General features: G+C 36.5%; 1 protein-coding gene across 1 annotated transcript in view; it reads left to right on the top strand.

The window, feature by feature from the left end:
* The window catches only part of ZCWPW2 (zinc finger CW-type and PWWP domain containing 2), a gene marked incomplete at its 3' end in the record, with an annotated part of 82,588 nt that extends 74,349 nt beyond the window's left edge, over positions 1–8,239 (top strand). The window contains exons 7-8 of the mRNA XM_084246563.1: positions 4,244–4,365; positions 8,078–8,239. Coding sequence (XP_084102689.1) covers positions 4,244–4,365; positions 8,078–8,239 — 284 coding nt within the window. The remainder of the gene's footprint in view (positions 1–4,243; positions 4,366–8,077) is intronic.
* Between the last annotated feature and the right edge of the window lie 4,977 nt (positions 8,240–13,216).

Raw genomic sequence — 13,216 nt, 5'->3', positions numbered from 1 at the left:
CACTGCTCGTTGGTCTAATCTTGTTAAAAATGCAATTATTATCCTTTGAATCCCCCTTAATGAATTGATTTTGATTTCTTTAATCTCTGAGTCTTTCTCATTAGTTTTATTTTGTTACTATTTTCTGTTGGTAAATACCTCATTTCTTAGAGTGGACAATACATAAAAGTTTGAATAAATAAAAGACATATTACTCATAACCAACCACATGGATTAACATTCATTAATAAACTAGCAGAGTATGTGTCCGTCAGTCACCTGAGTTAGGTTACCTTGGAGGAGGATGGCTAATGTAGGCAAGAACTGGGTTATGGGCTGAGTCCTAGAAAGGGCATGAAGGTCTTGAGTCCAGGGTCAGGAAGTAGAAAGGTGACAGGGAGAAAGGTGATAGCCCACTACTCAAGAGAAACTTTGCCCACCTACCCTTGGTTTGCAGTTACCTTTACTCTCTAGACTATAGGGGGGAGGGGAAGTTAGCCTCATGCTCCTCTCCTCAGATGCATCTTCTTCCTCTTTTTTTCTGTCCAGGAATAGAACTCCCCTTCTAAAGTATTTCAATCTGTATTTTCCCCATCTCTGAGTTTAAATTGTGAGCACAGAGAAATGGTTGTGATTACTATATAACAGAATGCCAAGTGTTTTTTCCTCATTCTCTATTAGAAGGCCTTCGAAATTTCAACATGAAATGGCTTAAAAACTTATTTTAAATGACTTTTTCAGCATCAGCTTTGAGTTAATCCATCCAGTAGATTATATAAAGGGAGAAACAACTTCTCTACACATTTAATAAAGAAGTAAGATTGAATAAAACTTCATAAACATACTTTTGAAAGCTTTAAAAATAATGGCGGATTTATTGAGACAAATAGTTATTCTCTGAAATGGAAAAACAACATTGATTTATTTTAAAAGCTACATATGGACTTCAGTGTGAGTGATCCTCCTCTTCTCCCCTTCAAAAAAAAAAAAAAACCCAACTTTTTCTGAGTGATAGAGCAGCTGTAATGCTACCACTTTACTCTCAACAACAAATTGAAACAAGTCAGGGAAACTACAGGATAATCAGTATTGATAGAAGATGATTGGTCATGCAATCAGCAAAGGCATTCATGCTGTCTCTATCTTTGGAGGATATCAATGACCAATTTTGATAACCTAGTTTGTAGATTATAGTAACTGCTCTTTCTTGAGAATTATTTTTGAACTCTATGCGTTTACAACATAGAAATACCCATTTAGAAAAGCAAACCTCCTATTGCTTTGGAAGTAGAATTTGGCACCAAGCAAGTTGGTGTTATGAACCTGGTTGATTTATGAATTCACCCATTACTTTGTCTGCCCTTTGATGAAAAAGCAGTATATATATATTTTTCAGATCACTTGAAAATGGAGAACCTACAATGCCATTTGGCAATGACATTCATTATCAAAAACTGATTGTATTTTAGCCTAGTCTTAGAAATATAAAGGTATTTGTGTGCCATTTTCCATTTGCAGTATAGCTCCATATTCATCTTCTCAACAGTGCTTTAAATGTCAATGTCAATTTCTGTAGACTCATTGTAAAGTAGAAAAGCACACTATTTGTGAGTGAGACTGGGGAATCAGTGTGAAGAAAACTGCAAGTAGTTGTCTGTTACGTAATAGGCTACTAAATGAGAAATCTGTCCTAGCAGAGGTTAACTTCATTAACAAAATTGCTTCAAGAAAAATATACATTCCTCCAGAAAATCCTGAGTCATTAGATATGGGCTTGCATGCATAGTTTTAATAAACTCTTCAAGTGATTCCTATACCCACTAGAATTCAAATGCCACTGTTCTAGAATGTAAGAGTTCATACTCTGTGTTCTGAGGCTTTAGCAATTACCATAAAACACAGATGTATGTGGAATACAACTAATACACCAATTACAGTTTTTGCAAAAATTATAGTTTTTGTTTATTAAGTATAAGAACTGGTTCTAAGGTGGGGAATGTCATAAAAAAAGATTTCAAACTGTTTTGAGAGAAGTTTTTCATAGAGAGAAACTAAGATTGACTAGAGAGATGGCCAGAAGTCTCATTGGTCTGTGTCTATTCTCTTCAATCCCTGGCCCATAGTAGGCCCACAATAAATGTCTGTTAATTGTATATGTAAATACTTGGGACAAGTAAAAATTGACAGAAAAATCATTTTTATAAACAAAGTTGTTATTTAGTACTGAAGCAATAACCAAAGAAAAACTTTCTTGTAACCTCCCATTACTTTATAGAACACTATTATTTAATAAATGTTTAGCAGAATTTTTGTTTTATTAATTTTAATCAAATTTTTTGAGATAATGTTGATTTATAACATTGCTTTAGGGGTGTGGGTTTACACCTGTTCAAATGTATATATTCACATCACATCCACCACTTAAACACCAGTAATCCTCATTATAGTCCATTGGGTCACCCACCCCTACCTATGTCCCCTTATAACAGAATTTTTTAATTTCCTTTTATTAAGTAATAGGTAAGAGAAAATTATCAACAAAGAAGGTAATAAGAATGTAGAAAAGAATATTAATTCTTTTGAACTGGAGGGAACAGAGAATAAAACTTTTTTGCATTAATAATGTTTTTACCTTTAACACTTAGTTTACAAGTGAGTGTTCTTGGATATGTTCATGTTAGTGGATGTACACAGCATATTCACTCTTGCTAAACATTATTGGTCAGAACAATTTTAAATATGTTCCACAATTAAATAAAAAATTAGTATTATTACTAAAAGTATCTTGTTTCCATATTCATTAATATTTCAACTCTAAAGAATATGTCCTACTTGACTTTCTTTTCATATTCTGTGAACTTTCAATTGCTTTACTTAGTGTGATTTTGGTGACCTGCCAATGAATGGCATGTAATAGGAGGTGCTATACCAGATTTTTGAAACCAGAATGGAAGATGGTAGGGCATATATTTGTGGCCTTTCTCATTGAATCATGCTGTCTTTGGAAGGACTTTTCAGATGCTACATCTGTCTGTATTAGGATAGCAGGCCTTTCCTTGATCTTTCCTTCATCAAGCACCTATAGCAAATGAAAATATTTGTTTTATAGAATTGGGAACTCAGTTGCATATTGTTAGTCAGTAGTTGAGTCTATGGGGTTATAATAGCCATTTATTTCTTTGGCAGGGGAGATTATTTTATTTTATTTTTTAAGATTTATTTATTTATTTTATTTATACAAGCACTGGGTACAGTCAGAAGGCGGGAGGGTGAGAGAATTTACCAGAGCCAGAGCGGGGAGCAGAGCAGGCAGAAGGACCGAAGTACACTGCTGAGGGGAGCAGGGGGCAGCAGGAGAGGTCTGCGTGCCATGTGGGACCCTCCTCCCGTGGCCGGGGAGCAGCCGGGGATCGAACCGGCGCTGCAGAGGCTGCGGGCAGCTTCGCAACCCAGCGCTCAACCGCTGCGCCACCGGGGAGGCCCAGGGGGAGATTATTTTATCTCAGCAAATCTTGTGAATTACCAGATTTTTTGTATACTTAGATATTTATGTCACAGTAGCACAAACAGTACCCTGACTTCCTAAGTATGTGATAATTTTTAAAAAATCCCTTTGTGCAATTAAGATGTGTTGATATTTGGTATAAGAATAGACTATCATGTATTTAGCCACTTATTTACAAAGTTACCAGTCTTAAACATATAGTTTTAGTAGTTTATAGCTGGGATTGGCAAATTTTGACTCACAGTATACCAATCACTGCCTGTTATTGTAAATAAAGTTTTAGTGGAACGTAGCCGCTCTCATTTTTTTATATATATGCCTAAGGTTTCCTGCTAACAGAAGAACTGAGTAGTGGTGACAGAGAATTTCCGGGCCACAAAGTCTGAAATATTTACTCTCTGGCCCTCTATAGAAAAGATTTTCTGACCCCTGGTCTATAAAGAACATAATTTGATATCCTTGGAGTCTGATTTTTTAAAAATTCACAAAAATATCTAGTCAGTTTTTGATATTTCAGGCATACTTGAATGGTCAATATATAGAGGGAATGTCTCCTACATTTTTCAAGGTCCACATGGAAATCCATAATTTTGCACCAAACAGAGGCTGTTGAAAATTATATGAATTTTTCCCCAAAATATTTAGCTTTTATCTTACAACATTTAGAAGATGTCTTTTTTCTAGGTGGTTCACATTATGAATTAGATTAAAATAATTAAGATGTAGTATTTTTACACTGTATTAATGATGTCTCTTTAGTTGTCTCTGAGACAGAAATTTTACTTAAAGAGCTGGAACAAATGCTACAGCAAGCATTAGAGCCCACAACACCTGATGAGTCTGAAGAGGAATGTGAAGAGGAAATAAACATGGAAGAAAAGGTAGTATTGATAGTCATTATCAGGCCTAAATAGAAACTTCAAGTTCTTCAAATGACAGAAATTGTTCCTGAATATACATTTTAATTATATGGAAAACTTATTTCACTTCTGAAACTTTAGCCTTGATTATCATGAGATAAATAAAGTAGTAGCCTGTTAGAAATTAGAATGCATTTATCAGTTTTTGAAAATATACCTGTGTTTGAGCAAAGGCGTTTCTTGGTTTTTTGTTTGTTTGTTTTGTTTTGTATTTTAAGATCCTTGAAGTTGAAATGAAGAAAGACCAAGGGAGGCTCACTGTGGTTATTGGGATGTCACTGCAGGTAGACCTCTTTCCTGCTGCCTGTCTTTACAGCTGAGAGAAAGGGCCAGATTAAGAGCAGTTTGTGGGAAAAGCTGCTTTGTCTGGTTCATGCACAGGAATAAATTCTGTAGGACCAAACCTCATTATTAACATATTGGAGGTAGAATTTGTCATGGGAGTATGTTTCACCATTCTTACCAAGTTTTGTTCTTTTTGTTTTTCTTTTGACTAACTGCTGAGTTGAGGAAATATATACTTTCCTTATTCAGTACTTACATATGACAACATCAATTTTGATTTGGCTGATAAATTACTCAGCACATCAGCTCCACATCTCTGCACATCAAATGGTGTGGTATCCTATGAGCTGGTCACTCATGGGCAACTGTGACCTATTTGTTATCCACAAATCACAGCAGAGCATTCCTTGACTACCTACAGACAATAGCCCGTATCATGAAGCAGGCCCCAGGGGACCTAGGCCACCATTGACCCTGATTATATGACTAACTCCTTGATGGCATCAGGATAACTCTGCCTGTGACAACATCAATACACACACTTTATTGAAGCGAATGTCACTTGGCATATGGTCACAATGTCCCCTTCTCTGTTCCTTGTAAAACTTTGTCCCCCATTCCAGTCCTGACCTCCAGACCTTGTACTACCATAGTCGCCTGATCCGCTATTACGAGCCTGTGCCTTTTCAAAAATGCCCAAGAACTTCTGCTCGAATAGCAGAGTCTTGCCTTGCAAACCTGCCCCACGATTGTTGTGTTCCTCATCACATTTCCAGCCACAAAGCAGCAACAAAGTTCCTGTCACAACAAAATGGGAATTCAAAATCCAGGTCATTAAAACCAGTTGGTAGGAACAACAAAATGGTAGGTATGAGACAAATAAGTCTTAAGCAGATACTCACACATGGTGGTACAGCTGTTCCCTAAATAGATCAAGAGAAAAATGGCAACCAGCAGTCATATATCCTTAAAGGTCCAGCCAGTCATGCACTCATTCACCCAGATTATATCATAGGCCTGGAGTCAAGGGAGCAGGGAGGTTTGGAGCACTGGCTGGAATATAATGCCTGTGTCCCGATCTTGCTGCTGCCACTGAGGACTTGTGTAACTTGGCAAAGTTGCTTATCACTTGCTTCAGAGGATTGTTTTGAGGGCTCAATAAGACAAACCAGAACTGTTTTGTGTAGTAACTGACAGCTGAGGTTAACTATTATAGAAGAGAATTGACAATGGCAGTCCCTGGAGAAAATAAATACAAAGATATTCTTACTTTAACTCTTCCTGCGTTCTTACTTTGAGAAGCTACTTATTGCCAAGTCTGTCTGTTTTCAGATGAGGAAAAAGGTGGATTTATAAATGAGACAGTTGTTACACACTTTGTCAGAGAGTGTGCAGGATTGCTTTTAGAATGTAATCTCAATCGCGTGATTTCATTCAGAACTTCAATAAGAATAGAAAGATGATTCTTAAACACCACTTTTATTGAGTTGGAAATCAAGAAAATGCACAACATTTACAGTTAAGGATCTCAATGTATTAGAAGAAAATAAAAAGTTGAGAGCTCTGAGTTGAAAAACATGATAGTTTTTTTAATCAGCACCATTGACACCAGCTTGTACCTCAATTTGCATGGACCTGGTAAATGCAATTTTTCCAGAACTCCTGTTGTTTTAAAAAACCTGTTTTATAAATAAAGATCTTGTCTTTTATAGAACAAGATCTATAGACATATATCTTATATACATATAGTTAATATACAGTTATTCTTTTCTAGCAATTGCATGTTTTGTTTGAACACCATATGGTTTTGTGCAATGTTTTTTCAGTTGTTGCAGTTTGTCTTTTCAAAAATACAGCCAGGTTGATTTTTATAGAGGTGTCCTGGAGCTTTTACAGCCACAGAATTGGCTTCTATTTTACCATTATAACTAGTAACATTATAGAACAGAAAATTACTTCTGATTTTTATTTCTTGAGGTAAAATACATAGTTTTAATACATCACCAGGAAGGAGCTTGCCTTTTGTTTCAGATTCTTGTAATATTTTACACTTTCAAAAGGCATTTACGAATTGTAAAAATTAACCATTTTAACTTGCTGGCAGGCAGGTGAGTGCCTCCTGCTGACTGGTTCATAAGCCACTGCACACTGAGCTTTATAAGTCTGGCATTCACACCAGGTTCAGGATATTTAGAGCCCTGTTCGTTTTAAAATGAAGAGAATAGCAGTGAAACCAACTATCAAAGCTGGAGTAATTTCTAGTTTAAAAGTAAAAAAATGATTGCCTCAGGAATTTTTTTCCCCTTTTCTTTTTTTCTAGTTAGTAGGAAAAATTGACATGCTTCTAAAGTTAACTCCACTAAAAACTGAAGATGTGTTTTGTTTGTAGGAGAAAGTGTTCTAATATAACTAAACACACTGAAAACCTCACCTGGTAGTTTTAAAGTACTGAGCGTGTTTATTTGCTGAGCAGATATTGTTTGACCTATTTTCAAAATTGTAGTTTTGATGATGTTGTCATCATTTATGTTACATAGGCGGTTTCCAGTTGATTACCCTCAAGCATTTAGACTAGTGTAGAAGAGTAGCAACATTAAAAAAAAAAACATAAACACATGAATAATGAGAGTTTATTTATATTTGTTATGGAAATACTTTATGAGATTTTTATTTTCGGTAAAGTCACCATCTTAATTTTGTTCTTCTTTACCTCTATGAATACTGAATGACATACCTTGATGTTGCAAGCAATGGGAGAGAATTAATTTCAGATTTTTATAAAATGAATAATTCACAAACTAGATAATGCATACGCAAATAAGATAATTCATGGAATTATTGGTAGGTACATTTTTGATGAGTGAAAATACTTGTATAAACTACATGTATATTCTTTTTGTTCATGTGAAATTAACGCCATCTTTAATGAAACTAGAAATTTGCATTATTTTTACCAGTGTCCTTCCCCACTAAGCGGGAGTAAGCTATTATTATTCATATGCAAAGCAGATATTTATAAGAAGATGATTATAGAAAATGTTACTAAGACAGTTTTAAATTATATTCTCTATGAAATTAATTTTGGGAATAAATATTGAAAAGTCACAGAATTAAATGATCACATTTTTCCAAAGCATAAAATTAAAATGAAGAATGGGTACAGTAGGAAAACAGAGATAGGACCACAATAATAAGTTACTTTTATAAAAACACGTTATTATATATTATGCTTTATATAGGGATCATTATTTGACCAACAGCCTAACAGAAAACTCTTTATAATTGCTGTGTTTAAAGAGTTAGTGACTATGTTTTGTTCAAAATAAGTAAGACTGGTCTTCAAGTAAGTTTGATATAGTTCTGATGTTTCGCATGGTTATTTTCACAGTTATCTAAATGCACTCCTGAAGCTCCTGTAGGCAGCCCATTTGGAAACCACTATGAAGAGGACTATCTTGTAATTGATGGGATAAAATTAAAAGCTGGAGAATGTATTGAAAATATAACTGATAAGTTTAAAGAAATAGATGCTTTGATGTCTGAAATTTAGATGTCTATAGATATTTTCAAAAGTTAATTATAATACCTGTACATCTTCATATTTTTCCAAAGTCAAAAACTTAAAATTTTTTAGTGAAAGAGGTTATATCTGTATATATACCAAAGTTGATATTTATAATAACTTTCTACTTTGTATTTTAAGGATATCTATTGTTTTGGAAGCTAATCAAATGATATTGATGTTAGTGTTAAAAAAGTTAGAATTGAAGAAATCCTGACATTTGCAATTGTTGACGTTTTAATGGTTTGTGAAATTTACTGCACAAACACATGCTTTACAATGATTACTTCTTAGACCCTTTATTAAAATGTAGCTAACTATTAAAATGGCTACCGGGCTATAATAATTCTTAGAGATAATTCAGATCTAATATACCTAGAGAATGTGTATTTGTAGTGGAATTAAGCTATTACAACATAAAAGGAAACAATAAAAATGGGTTGTATAACAGAGTTGGAGCTTTTCTTAAAAAACTAAAATGTCAATTACATTATTATATTGGAACCAATTATTTCAACCACAGTCCTCAAAACTGACTCATTAATAGAGTCTGTGCAGACCTTTGTAAGATCAGAATTCTGAACCTTTCCTCACAGAATCAGTATCTTTGAAGGTGATGATACGAAAATGAAATTAAAAATATTTAGAGATAAGTTAAACACATGCACTATAAAAATTCCAAATATAGAAAAATAAAAAGTATATCATGCAATAATACCATTCCCTAAGTTCTCCCCTAAAACTCCGTTGCTTATGGATTCTCACCAGTAGTTTTAGTGGATGTTTTTAAAGAAGGGAAGTTGGAACAATGAAACGTTTATTTGGGGCCTGAGGACAGCATCCCAGGGGACAAGAGCCCATGATGTCCTTGTAATAGTGTTCCCAGCTGCCTGGAGATGGCATGGGGTGGGGATGTAAGTAGAGAAAAGGCTGAATAGTCTAATTCAGATCTCCAAGGCAAGCCAGGTTAGAAGTCAGTCAAGTTCCCACTGGTACAGTGACATGCACATTGGGTGGCGGTATCCCAGCAGTATTTGGTTGAGTGGTGTGTGGCAGCCAGCTTGGTCAAGTTTCTTCCTGGAGGTGGGTTTGTCTGGGTGGCCTCCCCACTCTGTTGACTTTTACCCAAATTCAAAGGGCTCCATTTTCTTTTCTTTTTTTTTCTCATCTTTTCTCTTCTTAATATTTCTTGCCAGTGTCCTCTAGATCTTGTTTTATGCACATCAAAATGTTCATTCATTCACACCCATTTCTAATTCCAATTCTGGCTTTCTTTATTTCCATCTCTCTCCCTGGGGACTGGTGTTGGGGAGGAAGCCCTCCAGGCATGTAATAACAAAAACCAAAGTTTGAAGAGAAGGAAAAATTAGAAGAAATAGCATTTGGGGCCTTCTGTTAGTTTAGTGTGCTGATGAGAAGACAGACCAAGTAGAAAAAAAGGGCTGTATACCGAGCATAGGGGCAGAGTTAAAGATGACTAAGCAGTGGGTTCTCTTGAAATTTCAGAAAGATCACACCAGCAGCAGTACAGAGAATGGTGTGAGGGAGAATAATACTGAAGTCATGGGACCAATTAGGAGATTTCTTCAAAAATTCACTGTGTATTATGAGAGCCTGAATTATGGTGGTGCTGTGATGGAAACAAGTGGGTACATTCAAGGTAAATTAATACGAATAGATTATTAGGATTTGGAGATTACATATAGGGATAAGACAAAGGAAAAAAGTCAGGGACAACTCTAGGTTTCTGGTATTCACAATGCTGTTCACTGAGGTAGGAATATATACAGACTAGAAATGTGGTGTAAATACCAAATTTGGGCCACACCGTGTGAGTACAACAGAGATTCTAAGCTGTTCATGTTTTGACAAAGCCTGCATTCTTTTTTTTTTTTTTAATTTATACAAGCACTGGGTACAGTCAGAAGCGCGGGAGGGTGAGAGAATTCACCAGAGCCAGAGGGGAGAGCAGAGCAGGTAGACTGACGAAGTACACTGCTAAGGGGAGCAGCGGGCAGCAGGAAAGGTCTGCGCGCCATGTGGGACCCTCGCCGGGGGCTGGGGATCGAACCGGCATTGCAGAGGCTGCGGGCAGCTTTGCAACCCAGCGCTCAACTGCTGTGCCACCGGGGAGGCCCAACAAAGCCTGCATTTTAATACCACTCTAAGAACCAGGAATAGTCCCTCAACACATGCTTAAATTCAAAGTGGTATAAGACAATGAAGGCTAGGTTTCCTCTTGTTTTCTTCCAGCTGAATTTACTCCACAGAAAAACTCTTCCTCTTTTTCTTGGCAGTATGATTTTATATTTACAACTCAGGAGATGTCTAAAGATGTAATTGATCCCATTTTTTTGGTTACTGCTTAAAGAATCAATTATAAGAATGACTACAGTTATTTTTGAAAGACTTTATCCACAATTCAACATTTACTCTAACCACCTATCTAGCATGTCAGTTAGATCACTTGCAGCTAATTTCTGTTGGTGGAATAGCCAGTGCTCATGAAAGTCAGATTCCATAGGTTTTATCATGTTTGGGATCACTAGAGTGCTAACTTTCATAAGCAGGAAGGTTTTACTTAGAATGCATGCCAAATGCATATAAACACAATATAAGTTTATTGGGAGAATCCACATTAGAAGCATACAGTTCAATTGGCAGAAAAAGGGAAAGTAATGAACCTCTTGGCAAAGCTCAGGAGACTCGCACACAGAGTGGGTAGGGCCAACTCTAGTGTGTTACTGGCACCCGTCAATCTGCAGCCACTGGGGTAGGGGGTACACCACTTCACAGAGCTAGAGTCCCTGGTGGCTCTTGGCAGACCTGGGAGGTTTCAGAACTGTGAGCATGGAGTCTATAAGCATCTAAAATTGCTTCAAATTCAGTGCCTATATTTACACCACTTTTCAGACCACCTGTTAATTTTAATTCAGGTAGAGCCTCTCTGCACAGCCAGGTTTTTATCTGTTCTTGCCTTTCACATGTCTGTTTATAAGTGTCTTCATAAACAAAATGATTGCTTTTTAATTGATAACTTTAAGAGTTTATCTCAGTTGCCCCCCTGTCTCCATCAGTCACGATCATCACAAAGTCAATTAACATGACATTTCTACAGGATCATTACAATATCAATATGTGACAGCAAGATACTGAAATTTTTGGACTGCATTCATCTCAGCTGTGTATTGAGTTGAAGTCTGGAATTTCCACTGAAGTCTTTGTGCCTTTGAGCGGCTCAAAATGATTCTGAGAACAATGACTCAAGTTGACTTTATCTGCAGAGGACTGTGATTATTGTTGGCTCAGAGCATTTATCTTTGACTGTCCTGCCAGGCCTCTCCCCCGGCTGATGGACTAACATACTCCTTTCAGTAGAACCTAAGGTGACACACCTCCTTTGGGGACTGGGACATGGACTGTGTGATTAGCCGATTTCCAGGGCAGCCTAGAGATTGGTGGCATTCTATATTTATACAGAAAGCCTCTTACTAGACCCAAAGTAGAACATCATAAGGGAAGTATATCTGTTCACCAAGAGAAATTGAATTTTAAGCACTGTAGTTATTCCAATTTTGGTTTGTGAGATAAGGCAATATGTCAGGGCCTTCTGGCCAAGTATTTCAGTTGAAATAAAAGCCCCTCTCTTTGCAATTTGAGAAATGGCTGACATCCTCTTCAGAAAGAGCCAGGTCAAGCCCTCCTAGTCTGCAGCCTCCATAATTTATGGAAGATCTGGAAGTATTGGAATGTAAGTGTCTAGTGAGAGCTGCAAACCCTAGAAGGTTGAGCACCGGCCAAACCTGCCTTGTTACCCAGTATTCCAGGAAGTCCTGGTCCATTTGCCCCCTTCTAGAAGTTGAATTTATGCAGAGATTCTGAGGGATAAGCGAGTGAACTCTCCCTTTATGGCGAGAAAAATGTATACTTTTGATGGGTTAGTCTCTTGTCACTAGTGGAAAATGCACACACATTCTTGTAGTGTTTATATGTCTACTACAGTCTTCAACTTCTTAGCTCTGCAAAGGTGGGTAATGGGCCACAGACAGTTAATTCTTCCAGTAATAAATTGAGGCACTATTGTTACACTCTGTAAATTGGTCTAGAGTCTGTGGAAAATTGGGTGTTAGATCTTTCTGGAAGAACTTTTCATTCATAAACTTGAGGTGCTCTCTATAGTGCTTTTGACAGAACCAAATCATTCTACCAGCAAATAGTAGTGTTCTCCAGAATCTTCCAATCCATAGACTATTTACCCAAGGCACTGGAAGAGACAAAGGTGAGATATCAAAAATCCTAGAAATAGCCAAATCCTGCTGTGCCATTTCTTCTCTCTATAATAGGGGGTCAAGAGGAGATTTAGACATAGTGCAATGAAAAATTCTAAGTACTTCTGTAGTACTCTTGATGCCTCTCAAGCAATGTGAGTTCTAGAAAAGTTGATTCATATAGATAAATTAGACCTTAAGGTCCAAGTGGAACATTACATACTTACAAATCTAAATACTGGGATTTTTCTACCCACTAATTGGTTACATGAGTATAATAAGCACCCAGTAGTGAGCAACATAATCAAATAAAATGGCATACGGAGAGGGGAAATTTTTTTTTAAATATGTATAGTAAGGTCCTAAATGCATATAGAATCTTTTAGAAGAAGAGAGCTGTTATTTTTTTTTTTTTAAATAAAAAGGTCTAAAAAAGGTGTTGGCAAGCAGCCTCAAGTTAAGAAAATAAAACTGTTGGGTTAGAAAATAAAACTGTTTCTTATCAGCCTCTTCAGACAGGAAAAGGTTCTACAATTAAGATACAGTTTGCAGACAAAGATCAAGTCCAAGGCAGAGTTGTTTGATTATAACAGATAAGACAAAGACCAGCTCCAGGTGGCTTGCAGGAGCCTCCGGGAAAAGGTCTGATATAGGGGGGGTGATAATGCTGGAAAATATTACCAGATGACTTTTAGTA

Source organism: Talpa europaea (assembly GCF_964194135.1).
Source record: "Talpa europaea genome assembly, chromosome: 11".
In the NCBI taxonomy this organism is placed as follows: Eukaryota; Metazoa; Chordata; class Mammalia; order Eulipotyphla; family Talpidae; genus Talpa; species Talpa europaea.
This window is presented reverse-complemented; position numbering and strand designations above follow the sequence as displayed.